The 20,141-nt window shown below is 45.3% G+C and overlaps 2 protein-coding genes across 6 annotated transcripts in view; one reads left to right on the top strand and one right to left on the bottom strand.

Moving 5' to 3' along the window:
• The window catches only part of FNDC5 (fibronectin type III domain containing 5), a 7,445-nt gene extending 4,454 nt beyond the window's left edge, over window positions 1-2,991 (top strand). Inside the window, exons 4-5 of the mRNA XM_026863286.1 lie at window positions 1,084-1,217; window positions 2,021-2,991. Of these exons, the coding sequence (XP_026719087.1) occupies window positions 1,084-1,217; window positions 2,021-2,062 (176 nt within the window). The 3' untranslated portion in view covers window positions 2,063-2,991. The remainder of the gene's footprint in view (window positions 1-1,083; window positions 1,218-2,020) is intronic.
• S100PBP (S100P binding protein) overlaps window positions 1-18,805 on the bottom strand; it is a 29,568-nt gene extending 10,763 nt beyond the window's left edge. Inside the window, exons 1-5 of one of the 5 annotated variants that reach the window (XM_026863283.1) lie at window positions 18,733-18,805; window positions 16,724-18,055; window positions 16,414-16,511; window positions 15,555-15,677; window positions 9,286-9,568 (exon numbers count right to left, since the gene is read on the bottom strand). In XM_026863283.1, the coding sequence (XP_026719084.1) occupies window positions 15,572-15,677; window positions 16,414-16,511; window positions 16,724-17,920 (1,401 nt within the window). In that variant the 5' untranslated portion in view covers window positions 17,921-18,055; window positions 18,733-18,805 and the 3' untranslated portion in view covers window positions 9,286-9,568; window positions 15,555-15,571. Of the gene's footprint in view, window positions 1-9,285; window positions 9,569-12,567; window positions 12,593-15,554; window positions 15,678-16,413; window positions 16,512-16,723; window positions 18,130-18,173; window positions 18,304-18,732 lie in introns of those variants that run through there. The other 4 variants (XM_026863282.1, XM_026863284.1, XM_026863281.1 and 1 more) reach the window with 4 other exon arrangements.
• Window positions 18,806-20,141: the final 1,336 nt, after the last annotated feature.

Here is a 20,141-nt window from a genome sequence, read left to right as displayed (position 1 = left end):
GTGGGGGGGGGGGGAAAAAAAATCTCTCTACTGCAGACTGGAACCTGTCTGTGCCCAGGGCCCTGAGCTGAGACAAGAGTCAAGCTCTTGTGCTGTCTCTATTTCTGGTACTGTTCAAAGCACTTTGCTTCTTCGTGCCTCAGTTTTACCATCAGAACTCACAGGAGGTGTGACTGTGGCAGATGTTAACCTATTCTCCTAGGATCAGCCATTTGTTCACATACGCAAGGAAGAATTTGGACCACTGTGTATACACACCTGGGGGCAGCTGCCATAACAACATCTCACTCTGTAAAGCAGTTTGTGACGATCTGGTGAAAGCTTTACATGTGTTTTGCTATTAGGAGAGCTGGAATATTTTTTCAGTAAGGGAGAAGCAGCATCTGCCTGGGTTGTCTTAGCCTCTGTGTTTGGAATCTGCAGGCAGAGAAGTTATTTGGTCAAAATGTCATATAAAAGCTTCCAAGAAGGACATTTGCAGTCTTCTTACGTATCATGGCTGTCCCTGCTTTTCTCTTCATGTGCCTGCCTGTGTGGGAGGAAATTTCCACTGGCAGCTTTGCTGTCGTCACTGTTGCATATTTGCAGATGTTGTCCTGCTGCTCAAAAGGCCCTGGCTTGTATCACATGCAGGCAGGTACAGTACCTGCCTCTCATCTGCCAGCTCCAACTCCTTCTCTTCACCCCAGAGGAGAAAGATTAGAGGACACGTTTTCACAAAAACAGAAATTCCAGGAGCTCACGTGTTTGCAAAGCAAAGATCCCGTTTAACCCCACAGTTAGTGTTGATTGCTATCCAAACGTGAGGCTTACAACGCTTTGTCCCATTTAATGACAGGGAAGCTGGAATATAATTAATCTTCTATCCTTCTAACTAGTTTAGCATGGAACTAGGCACTGAGAAGAAAACAGCCAGAGGGCTGACTAGCCATGTTAGAAAATGATCCTTAGGAGCAATTGTGAATGCTGCTGAGATCTCTGCCAGAAGGTACAAAGCCAGTTGGCAAGCAAAGGATCTCTTGATCCCTGCAGACTCCAGGGGCCGAGCTCATTTGTGTGATCACTAATGCTTTTTCCTGTTAGGGGTGATCGCCCTGTTTTGCAGACAATACGATATCATCAAAGACAACGAGCCAAATAACAGCAAGGAGAAAGTCAAGAGCGCTTCGGAGAACAGCACTCCTGAGCACCAGAGCGGAGGGCTCCTCCGCAGCAAGGTGAGAGCTGCTGGCACGCAGTGTAGGGGGGACACAGGGCAAACAATCAGCTTCCAGCAGGGCCTCAGCTAAATTACCCAAAAAGCAGCCTCTGTTTCTGCATCCCTCCAGTCGGGATGCAGAAAGGAAACACCCCTTCACATCCACGCACGCCAGTACCACGGCTTCGTTAGTGGTCTGAGCCGGCCAGACACATCAGGACACCAGCACTTCGCTCCCACCTCCGGATCAGCCTGCATGTCCATCAGTAAAACACATTTCAATTCGTATTTCTGAAATATCTGAATATCTCTGGAAGAAAAATGCACTGAGCGACGCTGCAGGCCCTGAGCTGCTTGGGTCCTTGCCCCCGCAGCAGCCCTTAGGTGCATGTGGTAAAGGGGATATTACTCTTGCAATTAACTGAATTAACTGATCAGCAGGAGCGTGGCTGGTAATACACGTGATGTGAAAGGGCTGCCGTATCTGTAATGCCAGCGGACTCAAGCCTGCAATTTATACCAAATTATTTCAACTAATTTAACTTTCTTGTGTTTCTATTCCCAACTTGTACTCTGGCACACCCCCAACCACTTCACATTTACTTATTATTTGAAACAGCCCACTAATTCACACTCATCCAGAAGCAGACAGCAATGAACCATGCAACCCTAAAGCCTCAACTTTGTCATTATCCTGAGGGGATGGGAAGAAGAGTTTTCAGAAAACTAAAAACTGAGCAGCACACTGCACCCATCTCTGATGTTGGTTTTTTTCCCCTCTCTAGCAATTCCTTTCTCCCTTTGTCTCCTCTTCTCTTCTAGTTTCCAAAAAACAAGCCCTCAGTGAATATCATTGAAGCGTGACAGCCTGCCAGCTGATAGATGGACTCCATTCCTCACTCTCACTTTCTGCCTCTGAGCCTTGATGACTAGGGAGGTGAAATATTGTTGGAGCAATTTAGAAAGAGACCTAGTGATTGTCACTTGTTGGCACACACCTCCTTGTCTGTGTTCTGCAAAACATCTGGCCAGAAAGAGAAATCCTGCAAAAAAAACCAACCCTGAAACCCAAACAAACAATTAGGATGGAAAAGCATCAGTGAGACAGCTGCTGCCGGTGATCCTGTACTGGACTCGTGAATCACCTGGGCTGGAGCAACTTCTCACTCACTCCTCTCCACCCTCACGTTCAGTCTTCTGGAACAATTTTCCTGTCTTTGGAAATGTACAAGGTTTCGTTGTATCTTTGTTTTGTCTCACTGTCACTACATCCTGACAGTATTAACCTGAGCTCAGGCATCAGTCACCGTCACTCCTCTCCAAGCAAGAAAGGAGGAAAGCTCATCACAGACGCAACTAGCAACCGGATTTTGGTTGCTGTGTGCTCCCAGCTTGCTTTGTTCCATTGATGTGTGTTGGGTTTTTAAAAAAAAAAAAAAAAAAAAGAAAAAAAGGCATACCCCAGTTTCCATTCCCACTGTGAGAACCTCCCTGGTTGTTCTCCAGTTAGGCTGCAGCACACGTCTCCACTGTTGCCGTCTCTCCTCTCTCACACTGGTGCTCTTCATCTCAGATAATCGGGGCACGCCGAACACCGAGGCACAGACCAGTATGAGGGGACACCAGAAGCTGTTATTTAGCTTCCAGGATAAAATTCAACCATTTTCTTCATGGTATTTTCAGCTGGGCCTGAGTCCACCACCAGTGTGATAAAAAAGGTCCATAAAAATGTAGCCAGTCAGCAAAAAAAAAAAAAAAAAGAAAAAAAACTCACGATACCGGTTGCTATGCAAGGTCTCCAGTGGCAATAGCTATTTATTGTGAAAGGCTCTTGCCTAAGGGACCTTTTTCTGAGGGCTTAAGTTCTTAAATTGCTTCTTCTAGTAGGGTTCCTGCGGGAAGGTCTGGTTCTCCTTACACGTCCTGTCTGCACTATTTTTGTGACATTGTAATGCCGGGTATCTGCTGGAGGCAGCCCTTCAGGACAAGGCTAATGACGAACGGGAAAGGGGCTGCCATTCTCCTCTCTCTTATTCAGTGCTTGCTGTTTGTAAGCTGACAGGATCCCCGGGATTGCTGGTGCTCTGGAAGCTGGTAGATGCAAGTCCATCACATGGAAAAGATTTACTCTTTGTCATGTGCTGTGGGGTGTCTGTATTTATTTATTTACTCCACAAGACCACTCCATATGCACACTAGGGGATGAGGCAAGGTCCTACTTGTTCCATCAAATAGGTTGGCCTGAGTAGGGTTTGAATCTCATTACAACAAACCTGCACTCAGATGAGCCTGGTTTAAGAGTCCCTGCAAAGAAATGGGCTGGTAGTAACAGAATTCAGCCATCAATCCTCTTCCACTGTCACCAGCCTTTCTAAAATAGTTGATTTGAGAGAAAGGCACTAGGAAGTCTGCTTGCAGCTGTGTAGGTGAACAAGCAAGGGCTTCCCTTGTGCTGGTTTCAGAAGGCAGGCCAACCCCAAAGGTCTCTTCAGTGGATCCTTTGCCAAAACATACTCCATCACCAAGAGGGAGAGGTCAACACCTCTGATACAGACAGAGCAATAAACATTTTATAATGTACAATAAAAGATTAAAGTCATCTCTTGTGTCCTTTTAACATCTGAATTTAGTAATATTTCATCTTCACCTGCTTTGTGCAGCAAACACACAATAGAACAGGGGGACTTTGTATTTCCCAGGGACTACAGCATGAAATGTTTTCTCAGTGTCTGGGTGTAGAAAACCAGAAAGGTTCACCAAAGTTCACTCTGGCTGCAGAACAAGGGGAAAAAAAAAACAAAACAAACCCTTGCAACATAAATAGCACTACAGCCATACCTAGCAAGAATCTTCAGACATGTCTTATCTCCTAAGAAAGAAATGTCATTTGGAATCCATACCCCTATAAAGGGAGATTTAGGACAGATGGTACAGCATGTGCAAAACGATAAGGGAGATGCTCTCTCCTAATCCTTGAGCAGACAGCCAAGCAAGCAGCCCTCAGAAGCCTGCCAGTGAGGAAATCCAGCCTGGTAATTTAGCAGGTTTGGGGGGTGGGGGGTTGTGTGTCTGTTTTTAAAAGCCAGTTGTCCCTGGGAATTCAGGCCATATCCCTTTTTTTTTTTTACAGTAACTGTTGTGGTTCCCTAGTGACAGGTTTAAACTATTTCTTTCCTAACCGAAGCGTGCTCACTCCTTGTTTGGAAGAATTAAATTGTAAAGCGCCAGTGTATGCCCAGAGTTAAGTATTCACGCCATAATGTGTCAGGAGGTAAGAGGGTTATCATTATGTTCCATAACTGCAGGCTTTAAAAGTAAGGTAATAATGCTGTTAGAAGAAACAAATGTAGGCTGGCAGCAACACAACTCACCAGAGATGGACTCCAAGCTATCCAATTCAAGTGATTCTCTTCAAGGAAATGTTTTTAGCAACTCTGAATTGATGCCGTTAAGTTCACACTTTAGGAAAAGGCGTTTCCCATTGTAGGAGAAGAACGTTACTTAAGATGCTACTTTTCATAAGTCATAACCATGGGTCATAAACATCAAAGCTTTAACTGCTGTTTTGGTTATCAGCTTCCACCATAACCCATCAGTGAGATGCCATTCAGGCTCCGGGCCTGTGTGACCTCCAGCCTAAGCCCATCTTTAGAACTAGAGATACCTCCTTCTCATCAGCAGTTGCCAAAAGATACTCCTGAGCGTCAATAAAGGGAAGAGATCAAGAAAAAAAAAAAAAACAAGACAGCGATGAGGGAAGTCGTGTTGGGCCACAGAAGAATGCACCCTAAAGGCCGCCCACATTTCCCTGCATGTTTTTGCCCGACTGCTGGAGGCAGGAGCTAGGGAAGAGAGGCTTCAATAAATACTAAAAAGCAGCAAGTGGGAGTGGGCTGGCACGACAGGGATCCCAGAGCGCCCTGCAAGAACTGATTCTCTGTTGATCTCATAAAAAAAAAGCAAAGGAAAGCAGCCCTGCGGCCAGCTCTGCCGATGCCACGCAGCCCCTGGGGACTGATTCCATTGATTTCCAAGAATCAAGCGAGCGGAGGCAACGGGCACAATAAGGAGCAAGAAGCTGAAAACAGAACCCTTTGCCAATATACGCAGTGCGTGTTTAAAGCGAAGCACCGCTTGCCTCCACCCTTTCAAAGCACTGTAATATTATGCCTACAAAAAATAATTTAGCCAATATATTCCTCCCCCACGACTTTAGTAAAATGGAGCCGCAGGAGGCGGTGTGGAGCAAACAATCCTGCACAGCACGTCCTTCCAACTCACAACACACAGCGCCATACACTTCGCACCACCTCCCTCTGTACAACAAGCAGCAGCACAAGCTCTGTTCTCTGTCTCCTCGGAGGAAAATGAGAACATTAGGCATTTTATTCCCTGACAGTTCAATAGCATCAGAGGAGGAAACACCTACACGACAGAAAGTGTTAGTATAATCTCAGCTGGTAATGACTTTCTGGAGGAGATGTAAATGGAGAGGAACAGACTGCTAATGCGGGTATTTGCCAAAGACATTAAAGGTTACATCACTCAAAAGCGTATGTCACAGCTGCACATCCATTTTGCTGATAAAAATATGGCAATTCATTGACTGAGTAGTCAGACTTCACTTCCCAAGGAGAGTTGAAGATTATACCATATGTTATACCAAATGTAATTTCCCCAGATTTGCAGAAAAGCTTCCTAACAACATGTAATGAGCTATTACTGGCTAGTCTGGAAGCAGAAGCCTAGCTGACCAAATTCAATCAGCTTTCGAGCATTTGTTGAAAAGCTGTACGATCAACATGCTTGTTATGCTAAAATACCTTTTTTTTTCCTCCACAAAGCTGGTGTCTATTAAATTGTCTGATAACCTTCTAGATTAAAATTATTATGTTCCTACTTGTTAGTGCTTTAGCCCACACATCTCAAGGAAAGAAAGCTGAATTCTCTTTCAGCTCATGCATCAGCATCAGTTTTGTTTAACTAAGTTCCAAATGAAGAATCTTTATTATTAGCGACGGAGCCAGGAAAGACACAGCTTGAATTTTAGATCCCAGATGGAGTCAGTAAAGTTGGCAGCCAGAAAAAGCACCTTTTTGCTTGCAATCTGAGCACACTGGATGCAGAGTCACTGAGTGGCAATAATGACATAGCCCCACGATGCCATTTGACACTTCACAGCACATTGCTGTCCTTTTTAACTGGTAAAACCCCCCACACTTAGTGCCACCAACTGCCAAACATAATCTATTTATACCGCCCAGACCTGGTTTGCAGGGGATGCAAGCAGCATGTTACTAGACATCCTCTCAAACCAAAGGGGGAATATTATCAGCTTCCACTGTTTCTTGTCTCAGGACATAATTTCTTCCGCTTAGAATTACCTTGCAGCACAAAAGTAGGGATGAGCTGGTTAGCTTTTGAGAGGACAGCAGAAAAAGCTACGAGGTAGTTTAATTTCAGACTCCCTGTTTTCTAGCCACTGCTGTTAGACTAAAATACCTTGACGAACATTATTAAATTTTTAATTGTAAGATATTTCATCACAGAGCTCACGCAGGGCTTGCACAAAACAGTCTCTTCCAGTCTTATCTGATGTTGCTGGATTCCAATATAGAGAAAAATCAGGAACAGAGCCTTTGGCTACACTTCAGCAGCAAACATGCAACATATCCTTCCACAAAAGCTAAATACACAATCTCTCCCTCCCCTTGCAGTATCTCTACAGTTCAGCGTATACAAATCACGGTTGCAATGTCAAAGAATGAAATCTTCAGCAATAAGGCTGCCCAGAAGCCTAAAGCCTTTACAAAGCCCGGAGCAGCTCCACAGCAGTGTTCATTCACATGAGAGATTTACATCCACAAAGGCCACAAAACACCCCTTTGGGAGGAGGCACCCGCTTCTGCCCGAGGTCCTCCAGCACAGAGAAGCTGGTCTGAGACACAGCACACGTAGACACACCATCTTGCTGTCACGGTAAGGTGCTGCCTGTCCAGAATAATTTTGTTTTTTCAGCATGGCTGAACTGGCAACAGAATGCCTGCTTTAAAAAGAAGGCTAATAACATCCTGAATGCTATGCATCACTTAATAATAATCTCATACAGATATATAACAAAAATCAAGACAGCTAGCATGGAAATCACTGAATGCATAAAAGGCAACACCTCCTCACGCACAGCAAAGGGACCAGACTGCCTGTGGTCTTCCTGCTCCGTTTTATCATTGCTGATCAGCAGCAACCATCGATCACTGGCTGAGACAGAGCTTCACTATCCCAGCAGTATGTGACTGCAACAGCTGCCACCAGGCCTGCATTACTTCTGGGCCTTCACAGAGCCAGTCTGTTAGCAGTTTAGTATCAGATAAAGTCTGCTTTCACAAGGGAGGGGGGAATAGCCTTGGCAGTCAGGCTCCTGCTGTCCCACTTGCCTCTTCAAACTGCCTGGAACAGGGAGATTCGAAGCAAATCATCTTCCTTCATTTATGTGTGTTAGCAGGTGGACTACACAGATACGACAACAACCTGGACAGCACATAAAATTGCCCTGAGAACAACAAGTAAACGATTCCTTTTTCAGAGATGTCTCTTCAGTTTTAATATGTGGGATTCACTGGTTTAAAAGACAACCATGTGCTAATAACCCCCACACTACCCAATCAATGGCTGCCAAGGGACATCACCTTTTCTTTCTATGAAAGACTCTCTGCAAGCAAAATCTACAGTGGTAAAAGTCACATGAGAGGCTGTGCTGGCATTAAGAACATATTATTAACTGGAGAAGATCAGCTATCAACACAAAGCCCTAACACTGGGCATGCACTAGCCATGCCTGTACAACCCATCAGGAAAAAAAAAAAAAAAAAAGACATCCCCCCAGCCCACAAAATTGTTGTATATGGATTACTCCGTTAACAGAGGCAATATTATCTAGGAGTTGGTGCAGTCAGGCAGTACCAGGCTCTGTTCCAAGCTTCACTGCTTATTCCTTGGACAAATTACTTCCATTCTCGGTGCCTCAGTCACTGCACATCTAGGACAGTGACAAACTTTGCCCGCTTTTTAAAGCTGCTTCCTCCTGTCCTGTTCCAGATTTGAAAGGTGCTACGGAAGGGCAAAATAACAAAATATATGAACCACAGCATTGGAATGCATTAGTACCGTACCTAAACTTTATTTCCTTAAAATCACTGTAGCCAAAAGTGTCACCAAAAGATTCAAATTACTATAATTAAAATATAGTACAATTTTCTCCATGAATAAACCTAATTTGCTCTCTGAAATCCACATATAAACGCCTAAAGGGTTCATAAAGCCTGTGCAGGCCCTGCCAACACCCCTGGAAAGAGCCATTTTGCAGAAGATCAGCCCATGTCTGTTTTACAAGTCCTCCAAATAACCTGGAGTTTCTACGGTCTGTTAGAGAAGGAGATGGAGGCAGCAGAGAGACCGGTAGTTTAAAAGAACATGAGGTCACACTCTTCTGGGCAGTCTGGAAGGCAGGCAAGTGAAAGGAGGTAACACAGCAAAAAAAGAAAACTACATCTAACAGGTGCAAAGTATTTATAAACTGAAGGGCAAACCTCATGAAACATTTTTTACAAGAAAAATTACAAATGAAACAAGAACAATCAAAAAAGGCAAACTTTTCGGGGACAGAAACAACAGAACAAGACAAGACATAACCAAACCAGGTAAATCAACAGCTGCTTCTGAGTTTACAGTAAACTAACACAACTTTGTCAAATGGAGGATGGCAGCAGCCACAAGCTCTTTTTACAATTTCAAACTTAATGTTATTCAATCGCTGTAGGAGATTTAGTGCCAAGGTTTAAGAGCAAGCTTTAAAGAAAAGTTTTTCCACTTCAAAGCACATTTCCCGGTTTCCATCATTGAAATATTACATCCTCACATCCAACATGCAATCTTACCTCTTGAACACCAACTACATTTGCTACCTACTATGAAGAGGCTGTTTGCAGTTCAAAGAGTAACACTGATGTAAAATACAGAAGTTACCCACACAAACCACACCGCATTTAAACTGCATTTCAAAACCAGTTCCAAACATTTCTAAAACACAGAAACTTCCATCAGACTTCTTAAAAACAGATCATAAAAACATAAAAGCAACTTGTCAAAACACAAACCACTCAAAACCAGAACAATTACAAACAAATCCAAATGCAGAACAAGAACCAGCACAGTCCTTCGGCACAACATCAAACGTCAGGAAAGGCTGTGACAGGGCTGTGCTGGACATGGTCAGGAATGCTCTAGAAATCATGGTGTTTGACCAAGTTCCTGCTCACCCACCGTGTAAAGCCGTACCTTTGGGTAGGTTTCTTGTTGGACCTTGGGTCGTTTCTGCAAAAGTAAGTAAAATAGTTCAAACGAACACAAGAGAAGCACATGTATGAGAGGCTGGAACAGCATCTTCCCTGAAAAAGCCTTCTTCCTTCCTAGGGTTTTGCAGCTGGTACCTATTTTTCTTGTTTTAAAAAAGAACCCACATTCTAAGAAGGCACCTTGGTAAGTAACAATGTGAGTAAAGACCATCCTTTCAGGAACACTGCCTTGTGCTTTATTACCTTCTCTGCAAAGCTCCCTGGCCCTGGCCCAGCAGAGAAGGCTGAAGGATGGGCTACAAAGCAGTTTAAAGCAGCAAATTTTCCTCACGAAGTGCTGTACACACATGAAATACTCTCTCATTTGTTATATCTAAGCATGTTCTGAAATAACAAGACAAAACACCACAAACTTTAAGCAGTCTTACAGGAGCAAGATAAAAAACAAATTACATTTCTATGAGCTTGGTTATCTCCAGGCCTCAGAGTGTTACAAAGCTTTTCTGATCATTAGAGGCTACTCTGCCCCTTCTGCATTTTGAAAAAAAGAAAATTCCATCACTTTTTTTTTTTCCACAGGCATCAGCATAACTCAGGAAAACGCATTTATAACCTGCAGACCCATCTGAAGGAGCACAAACTACCACAGGGGTCACTCCTGCAAAAAAGAGCATCAAAACCAGTTGGAGAAGGAACATCTGGTTGGCACAGGGTCATCACATCCACAACACGGAGAATTTCCTTCCTGCAGCAGTCACTCAGCAAGAGCAGCCCGTGACCAGAGAGGTCTCCAGCCAGAAAAGCAATGTGGTCATGCCAACAGCTGGGGAGATACCTGTGTTACCTCAACATATATTTATTGTAAAGTTGAAAAAAGCTGTGTCGTGACTGGATCATACAGGCTGCTCGCTTCCAAGAGGTCTTCCTAGGTCAGAGTTACACAGGTCACAGAGCACCAAACCTCCACTCATTACTCGAGTGCTCCAATACTCCTTCCTGATCTTGCAGCCAGTGCTATCTGGGCACACAGAACAATCCCCTCCACTCAAAATCGCACTTCTGAAGAGCCTGCATAGAGAATTTTTAGATAGAGATGGTTCAATACAATGGAAGAATCCTTGAATTCGTGTCACAAAGTACAAAGTGACCAGTAACTCCAACCTTGCTGTAGCATTTGCCCTTTTGCTCACTCAGAACAGGTACTTGCTCAGTGCAAGGCAACTTCCTTGGACTATTGCCCTTGCTGGAGTCCACTGCTGCCAGGTGCTCTCAGTACAGAACAGCGTGTGTCCTTGCCCAGTCAAAACTCAAAGGTTTTTCCATCCTGCCACTGCAGTCATGTGATTAATGAGACTCACAGTTCTGCATTACACTTCCTCCTTTCCAGGGAACACAGAGTCTCTTGAGCAAATCCAGGTCTCCTTCATAAACTGCACTATCAGCTTTTATTTACCCAAAGGAGTAACTTTTTGTCAAAATAAAGATACTTCTAGAAGAGATTTCAGAAAAAATCATGTTTTCAGGCTGCATTGTTTAGGAAGAAGGGAGGCACTTTGTCAGCTAACAAAAGGCAAACTCACCATCACACCACAGTTCACACTGTCTGCAGTAAGCTGATGCGAGATGTGTGCGTGACTAGAAGAAATCACAACTTCTCACAAATTCTCAGCCTTCCTATATAGAAGTCCCCCTCCCTTGCCATTCTCATTCACAGTTCAAATGGGTCATGGAAACAGGAGAGGGGTCATTTCTCACTGTCAGGGGTGCACCCTTCACCCCCTGCATCTGAGGGAAGACAAGAAGCTGTGCAAACTTCCACCAAGACTCACGAGTGCTTCGCTCCAGTAAGAGGTTTGAGCTCCTCTACAAGAGGCAGAGTTGCAGGAGCAGGCCAACCCCATCAAGTATTTGGGGAGAGCTATTATCACAGCGCCTCACCTCAGAATCCTTATGGCCACCACACATGAGGAAAGGGGATGATGACACCCTAGATAAACTCAACTGCCATGGAACAGAACTTAAAACGTTTGGATTTCTCTCTCTTAAAGCACAGTCCATCCCCCATCCTACCACAACAGTTGAGATCAAACTACAGATTTAGGATGAGATTTTCAGGCAAATTCCACCCTCGTGTAGAAACCAGGAGCCCTGATTATCAAAGCCATGTGGTTTGCCACAAGAGAAGACCCTGGACCAGTCATGCAGACTGGGGAGTATCACACTCTGCTAAGAACAGGCACCTCCTGCCCACTCCCCTCACCATAAGCCTCCTTGCAATCTGCTTTACCAGTTCCTACCCTGTCCCCTACTCCAAACCCTGTCTCACATCCCTCTTGAAATTTAGGGTTTGTAGGTGGATTTTCATTTGCTTTGAAGTGAAATCTCCCTCCTAGGCTGAGCCATAAATGTAATTCCTCCTGTATGTCAGCACAGCCCAAGTCCTGTACCTTCCCTGCATGTTTTCCATTCAAGCAAAATGAGTTTGGGCAGGTAAGAACTGTTTGAAGATTAAAGTTTTTTTCCTCAGCCAGCTCAGTACTAATCAGACCAGACTCTTTCAAGGCAGAGTCTGCTAGCACAGCATTCATTTATATTTCACCAACTTGTTTCTCCATATGTTCCCTTATACTATTTTCCCTTTCCATCACCTTAAACCTAGTGTGCCTGTCTTTTAAAGATACTGATCTTTGTTATTACAGTAAGCCCAGATGGTCTGTGACTATAAGGTATTCCCTCCTCCTCTCTCTTTGACTCAAGAAGGATCCAAGAAAATAATTTATCCAGTTTCACCCAGGTCATAAGAAGTCTGATAAAATTGCTAAGCACTGTAAACCTCCACCAAACAAACCACCTCAAGGAGAACTCCTGGTAGAGTTCTGCTAGGTAAAGCACTCAGAAAGCAGTGGTTGGAGGTCAGACAGGACAAACCTGGGGGTGCAGGACTCGGCTGAGCATGATCCTGCTCCAAATAACAAGAGAATACTTGGCTGAGCAGCAGGTGGTACAAGCACTATCCCATATGCATAACTGCAATGGTAATGACCTGTGAAATCAGATCTCCTGAAGTACAGATGTTTGGGTGGAAACCAAGAGAAGGCTAAGTTTAGAAAGGGAAATGTTTTTCCTGTTAAGTCTGTCCTTCCCCTGCCCATTTAAAAATCATAAATTTGGGTTGGAAGGGACCTTAAAAACCACCCAGTTCCATTCTCCCTGCTGTGAGCAGGGACATCTTCCCCCAGCCCAGGTTGCCCAAAGCCCCGTCCAACCTGGCCTTGAACCCTTCCAGGGAGGGGGCAGCCACAGCTTCTCTGGGCAGCCTGGGCCAGGGCCTCACCACCCCACAGGGAAGAATTTCTTCCCTAGATCTAATCTAAATCTGACCTCTGTCAGGTTAAAACCATCACCCCTAGTCCTAACCCTATCCCCTCCTCCCCCCATCAAGAGTCCCTCCCCCCTTTCCCGCAGCCCCTTTCAGCCCTGGGAGGCCACTCTAAGGTCTCCCCGGAGCCTTCTTTTCGCCAGCTGAACCCCCCAACTCTCTCAGCCTGTCCTCACAGGGGGGGCTCCAGCCCCCTGAGCATCTCCATGGCCTCCTCTGGCCCTACTCGAGCAGGTCCGTGTCCTTCTGCTGTTGGTGCCCCAGAGCTGGACACAGCACTGCAGGGGAGGGTCTCGAGAGTGGAGCAGAGGGGGAGAATCCCCCCCTCGCCCTGCTGCCCACCCTGCTCTGGGTGCAGCCCCGCACACCGTTGGCTTTCCGGGCTGCGAGTGCACATTACTGCCTCACAGGCAGTTTTCCAACCATCAGCACCCCCAAGTCCTTCTCCTCGGGGCTGCTCTCAGTCCACTCAGCCTGTGTTTGTGCTTGGGGCTGCCCTGACCCACGGGCAGGACCTTGCCCTTGGCCTTGTCGAACTTCAGGAGGTTTGCACAAGCCACTGAAGCCTGTGAAGGTCCCTCGGGATGGCACATCCCTCCAGTGTTGGCCAATGTACGCCGCTGAGGACAAACCTAAGCAGCAGAGTGCTAACACCCAGTGCCAAGAGTCATGGTTAGAAAAGCAGGAGCCTCATTACTTCTGACTGAACCAACCAGAATTGCCGAGGAGGATCTTATCAAGAAGGATATGATTCTGTTTACTGTTGGATAAAGGGCAATCATGAAGTGTGAATGCAAACAAATGGTCAGCTGGCAGAAATCTTTTGTGGTCAATTATCAGTTTCAGCCACCCATTTTCAAGCAGATGTTCAAAGCGCATCTCATTTTTACATCTGCTGCAACGCAGCTTCAGAAGCATTTAGATTCCAATGGGAGGCTGCAAATAATTTTATCTATTCAGATTGAATATCCTCTAGAAACTAGAATGAGAGGAAGCACAACCAGAAACACGGATTATCTCCCAACTCACTTGAGATGGTTAGGTATCAGAAGTTTACAGAGTACAAAAGGGTTTCTTCCAACTAGCTGATGTTCAAAGATCACACATGTCCTAGCCAGCACAACTTTTAGCACAATCACCCAACACAGATCTAAGAAAGTTGTATTCATAGAGAACCTGCAAGTGCAGGATACCATGCAGATAAGTGAAAAGACAAAGCCTCTGCTGTAGCCAGCCTGTAATTCACCCAGACAATATACGAGCAAGGAGCAAAAGAAAGGATACAAGGAAGAGCAGATAGATCATGTAGATGAGGGAATAGTGAAGTCAAACACTACCCTAAGACAAACCCCAGGAGATTTACAATACAAAATAGAGCTAAACATTTGTAGCAGCAATATATTAGTTATCACTTCCTAAAGGGAATTCCCTTGCTGGCTTTGAAACCTGCTTATTTTCCTTTAGGAATTTCTTGGAGTCATTCTGCATTTCTGCTTCTCCCACGCAAATGATACACAAGACGTTGCTGTGGATCCAGGTGCACAGCAGTACCATACAGGGTCGAAGTCAGCCCACCAAGAAGGTTTTTCTGTGACAACTGGGAAAGCCCACGCTGTCTGTCGGGCCGAATTCCAAGCCTACAGCTATTTGGAATAAGAGAGGTCTGCACTAATAAGAAAATCAAATTGTGTGCATCACAGACAATGTTCTTCCCCAGCAAAATAGATCTCTTTCACTCACCAGCCTTGTTCATTTGGAACTCTTGCCTGATTTTCTGTGACTCAGAACATACGTCTTGCATTTTTAATTTGAAAGGAAGAGAAAACAGGCCATTTTAGCTTTCCTTTCGTAGTCCTGTCTGCATTACTTATGCTGTATTCATACACTGGAAAGCAGCCCTGTGGCTATGCAGCTGTTCGTGCTGCCCAGATAAGTGCAGGCTCCATGCAATGAGCACAAAACTGTCAGCTTCTTATAACTCTCAAGAAATGATAATTATTGTGCCCATGAACGCTCAGAATAACCACAGTGGGAGGCCATCTCTGGAAGCTACCAGAAGACTCTTTGCCCTTCAGAACATCCCAATTCTACCTATCAACCCATCAGATACTGCTCTTCAGCTGATATCCATACCTGCTCTTTACAGACACCTTCCTTTAACCCTCCACAGTCGACAGATCTTGGATGACACTGCGGAGTGGGGGCAATGTGTAGAAGGTGTCAGTAGTAAATCCAAATCTCAGCACTTAAGCTAAAGATTCCGGGTGCATAGTTGTGGACTGAGAAGAACAAGTCACCTCCCAACACAACGAGCTAGAGCTCAGCTCTGTTCTTTCCAGGTAACATGGGCCTGTTTTGGGAGCATCCCTGATTTGCTGCAGCAAGTGCCCTGTCTAATGTTTCACAGGTACCCCGAGCTACAAAACTCCTCTGAACCAGTCCTGGAACAAGATTGATTGCTGGATGGGAACCCCGTGGGAGGCAGCACTAGCCAGTGTAGCAGGTCATTTTATTTCCCTCTAAAAAAGAAGTATATGCAAAATGTCCAAGAATACAAGTGCAGCAAGCCAGGGCTCCTGCTATGGTATCCATACTCCACTCTGCCCTCCCACCAGTCCAGCCTTACCCCATCCCATCTGGGGGTTACTTGGTGTAGGAGTCAGTTTCCTTTGTATAGATGCACACAGTCTGGATAGAAATGTTTCTCTGGCCCAGCTCCGCTTCCAAAATGCGTGTCCGTTGATTCAGTCTTTAAAATAAAAGACAGTGTTAATTTTTTCTTACACAATTTGTCAAATCAGGTTATAGAAGATAGAGGGGCAGAAATTGCCCTGCAGAACTATTACAGGCATGAACTTCTTGTAGCACTAGTCTATGATTGGAAAAATAGAAATATTTATTTGAATAAAGCCGCAGAGGTAACACACAGAGCAAAGCAGGAGTGTCAGCTGAGTGAACTGGCAAGTCGCTGTCCTGACTAACAAGCCAGGAACCTGCAGCAAGCCCTCAATAGCAGATTTTTCATCTTAATCAAAGCCACACTGGCAACGACAACGCACAGAACATCCGAGTGCAGCAGGTCAGCAGCAGCCACAGCAAAGAACCACCAACTGACAACTCCAGGCCCAGGAGCACCAGAGAGAAGCCAACCATCCTGAGCAGGGCTGGCTTCTGCAGCACCCGGAGCTGCTCTGCTGCTGCCATCTGCCGGAAACCACTCCAGAAGGTGGGCGGCCAACAAGCCACACCAGCACAAACACCCTCTTCTGCCCTGCAACCTTCTTTCCCATTTGGACCAGCTCTATATTCTTCCCCCTCTTACAGTATCATAGGAAAAACATTAAATACTTTCCCTCCTATTTCAGTGCATCTTAAGAAAAAAAAAAAAGATAAAACCAGCAGCACATGACCAACCAGACTGGTTTAGGAAACTGCTGGGATGTTTTTCAAAGTGCAAAGACATTTAGAGGTTCCTAAGGAATTACCTTTCTTCCACCTCCTGTGGCACTGGAATAACTTTGCCAGGCTTCTTCCCACTGGTTGTCTCTTCTTGCTCAATCTGGCCTACAGCTGTATCACTTAACTAGAAATGTAAGGGAAAAAAGGGATTAAGATCTAATAAAAGAATCAGTCCACGTAAGTCTTGCTTATACAGTTATATAAAAATCAATCTACTCGAACAACCTTCCTTTACTGCGTAAAAACGCACACTTGTGTTCATACAGGCATTACTGTGAGTACAAAGCGAAGGAACAGAATTAAAAAATTTTAGTTACAATTAAGATGTGTGTTTACTTTAATGCTGTTTGATGGCTGCTCAGCTTCTGTAGATTCCCCCTCATCATCCTCCAGAGAGTCTGATTTCCTTGAAAAACAGCTCTTTGTTGCTTTGGGAAGTTCTTGGTTTAGGATTCCAGAAAGTGGCATGGGACACCTCAGCAACACGGGTGCTGAGCTCTCATCAGCTGTCCTCTGGTCACGGGCCAGGTCAGAAGAGGGCGTGGATCTTCCCACAGGATGACCACTGAAGTGGGACACATCTTTGCTGGTAAAGGGAGTCTTTCCCAGGCCGTCCACATCCAGGCTTTGCCAGTCATTAGACATCAGCCCCTCTAAAGAGTCTTCGAGAACACAGCTACTATCAGTTTTAGCATACTCGAGGCAATCATTTATGATTCCTTCTGAAGCTTCTCTTTCAGCTTCCTCCAAAGTATTGACCTCCTGAGACTCATCTACATCATCAGCATGAATAGGGCTAAGACTCAGAAGCTCCTGAATGTCAAGGTCAAACAACATGCGAGTTACCTGAGCTGACTGCAGATGGTTCTCATCCGAACTGGCGCTTCCATTCAAAGGGCTAGGAGAGCATTCAGAGCTGACTGAAAAACACTCTCTGGACACAGAGTCATTTGGTTTCTCTGCGATCTTTGACTCTTCATTTGCATCTTCGCTGATGACTGATGCCCCAGAGTAGCTGCTGCTCTCATCCTTTTCACTCTCTTCATTTATATTTTGGCTCAGACTGCTTTTTCTAGTTAGGCACTGCTCAGATTCCACACAATCATCTGCCAGGATTTCCTGGATCTCTTCCTCAGTGTAAGTGAAAGAAGAATTCCCTTCTTCACCGTCTGACAGTTCCAACAAGGAGTCATCACTATCACCAAAATATCTGGTTATATCTAGAGAAATGACTACATCATCGTATTTTGGCACAGAAGAACTGGCAACAAGGTCATCATGGCCAGTATCATCCAGAAAGTGCAAGGAACCTTGAAAGGAGGCAGAGCCTGGGGAAGAGCACAACGATTTCTCTGATGGATCTGAAGTGCCAGAACCATGCCTTGACACACAACCTTTCTTAGCTGACTGCAGGACCTCAACCTTCTCTGGGGAATCCAACAACCTTTTGACTCCAGCAACTGTACTATGAACAGCGGGTTTACATTCGTGGCAAAGACAAAGCCCAGAGGCGTGAGGGGAACAGTCATCCATGTTGCTGTTGGTTGCTGTAGGTTCATGTATCTCAGTGACGCGGTGCCTTCTCTTACAGCTCTAGAAACCTGTTCTGAAGTTCACCTGATCCTGGTGCCCTTCAATCAGCCCTTTCAGAAAGGAGTCAGATCCAACCTGCCAGCAAAAAACATCTTAAATAGAAGAAACTCAGCTGTTTCTCAAAGACACAGTAATATAATGAGGAAGGCAAAAACACTAGCTGAAGCACAGCAGTTAACTCCATCTCTGTTACCTCTACTCCTGATCATTTCAGGTCTTAACAACATAGAACAAACAGTCCCTCGTTCTGTAAGCATTCTCAGGTTGTTTGGCTTCATCAAGCAGGACTAATACGAGTCCAAATCACCACCACAGCCTGCAAAATCTCCTCCAGAGCTGCCGTAAATCAGTCATTCTAACACCAGATACCAGTATTCACAAATAGCATTCTCTACATTTAAAGCAGAGAGCACACTTTAGGTTATTAAAGCCTCACAGACTGCTCTCCATGTCCTAACCCCCACCTCTGTCCTTCTAAGATACTAAAAAAATAAACAAATAAAAAAGTCTTTTTCGAGTTAGGAAAAACTGAGCAACAGAAGATTAACTCAGGGAGCTCAGAGCACATTCAGAAGTGTATTAGTCACTAACACACTATTACAAAACACATATTATAATGAAAGATCAGAAGATAAAAAACCTTCCTGTAAAATGCAATAGTTTAAAAGCACAAACAAAACCTGTTTTCCTCTTAGTGGGGACTCACACTAACATCAATCTTTTGACTTGAAAGCCCTCCATTTGACTCTCACCCAGCAGGAGAAGCTCGACTAAGGAAAGGTATTTCCTGTCCTCTTTGACCAAGGTATTTAAATGAATACCTTTTGTCTTTCCATTGCTTTGACGGGGGGGGGGGGGGGTACCTACTCCAGGAATAAAACCCAGGCAGTTCTGCTACTTCTTGTCATTCTGTCCAAATAACACAAATCAGCACTTTCAGAATAATGCTGTAGCCACACTGAAGAAAGAAAATACCTCGGGAATCACTTACGCACATACATGACCTATACAAGAGCATATGGAGTCACAGGTAGTCCTCACTAGATAGTACTTGCCTGGAGTTCTGCTATTTAGCTACAAGTGCTTAAGTGCCTCAAAGAGAAACAAAAGGCAAATAAAAACAAATTAAATGTGGATTTAGTCCTACAGAGTGTAGCTGTCTGATAATCTAGCTCCTAACCAATAAGGACTTGAAAGGGAACCAAACAGTTTAAGTCTTTTTGCTGGAACTGGCTTGCAAAAAGTACATTTGGAAATGTTTACATGTTCAGCTTGCAGACAATGAAATGGTTTCTTTACTGCTGTGACCTTCCCAATTCACCTAACTACAACCTACGCTGGGTCTGTACTTTCAGCCCTCTGTCAGCTGATTCTGGAAGCAGAGCTCTGGTAACTACGCAACCAACGATGTATGAGCCCAGACAGAGCCCCCTGCTATTTCCCATAAAAGCATGTTGAATTTGGGGGCTCTTCAAGGATTTACACCAGGGTAATGCTTCAGAACAGTTTAAATGGCTTTTCAATTGATGTCACACCAGGCTGCCATCCTCTCACCATGTCCCTCACCCCAGCACTGGTGCTTGTATGGTCAGACCACGCTGGAGCCAGCTGACCCCCAACTGCAAAACCACCAGCCACAGATGGGCCGTTTGCCTGGGGGCTGCCAAAGGACGGCTCTTGGGAGAATTCCACACGTTTATGAGGGTTTCTAGCACAGTTTCAATAAACAATGTGATCAAAAGACAAAGCTACTGAGAAACACAGCTCTGCCAGAGCTCACAGACTGACCACCTTGCCCACTCCACTCCCCACAGCCAGACACTGATCTCACAAGCCTGCAGTGCTGCACTGCTCCAGGCTCTGTCCCTGAAAAGAGAATGGCAAGCAGGCCACAAACTCTAGAGAAAATAATCAGAGGGCACAGGGTACCAGCCCCCTCATTTGCCCACCCCATCTCTCCTCTGACAAAGCAAAACCTCCAGAGATGGGGACCGTGCTCTCATCTCCCCCGAGAGCACAACGGCAAATCCCAGCGTTCCACCTCCGCAGCTCCCTGATCTCGCCCCTCTTTTACCCACGAGCCCACTCCAGCTCAGCGGCCCGCCCTCAGCGCCCCAACCCTCGGGCACCGCCCCGGGCCGCCCAACGCGCTCGTAACCGC

Source organism: Athene cunicularia (assembly GCF_003259725.1).
Source record: "Athene cunicularia isolate RWA chromosome 23 unlocalized genomic scaffold, athCun1 chr23_part1, whole genome shotgun sequence".
Lineage (NCBI taxonomy): Eukaryota > Metazoa > Chordata > Aves > Strigiformes > Strigidae > Athene > Athene cunicularia.
This window is presented reverse-complemented; position numbering and strand designations above follow the sequence as displayed.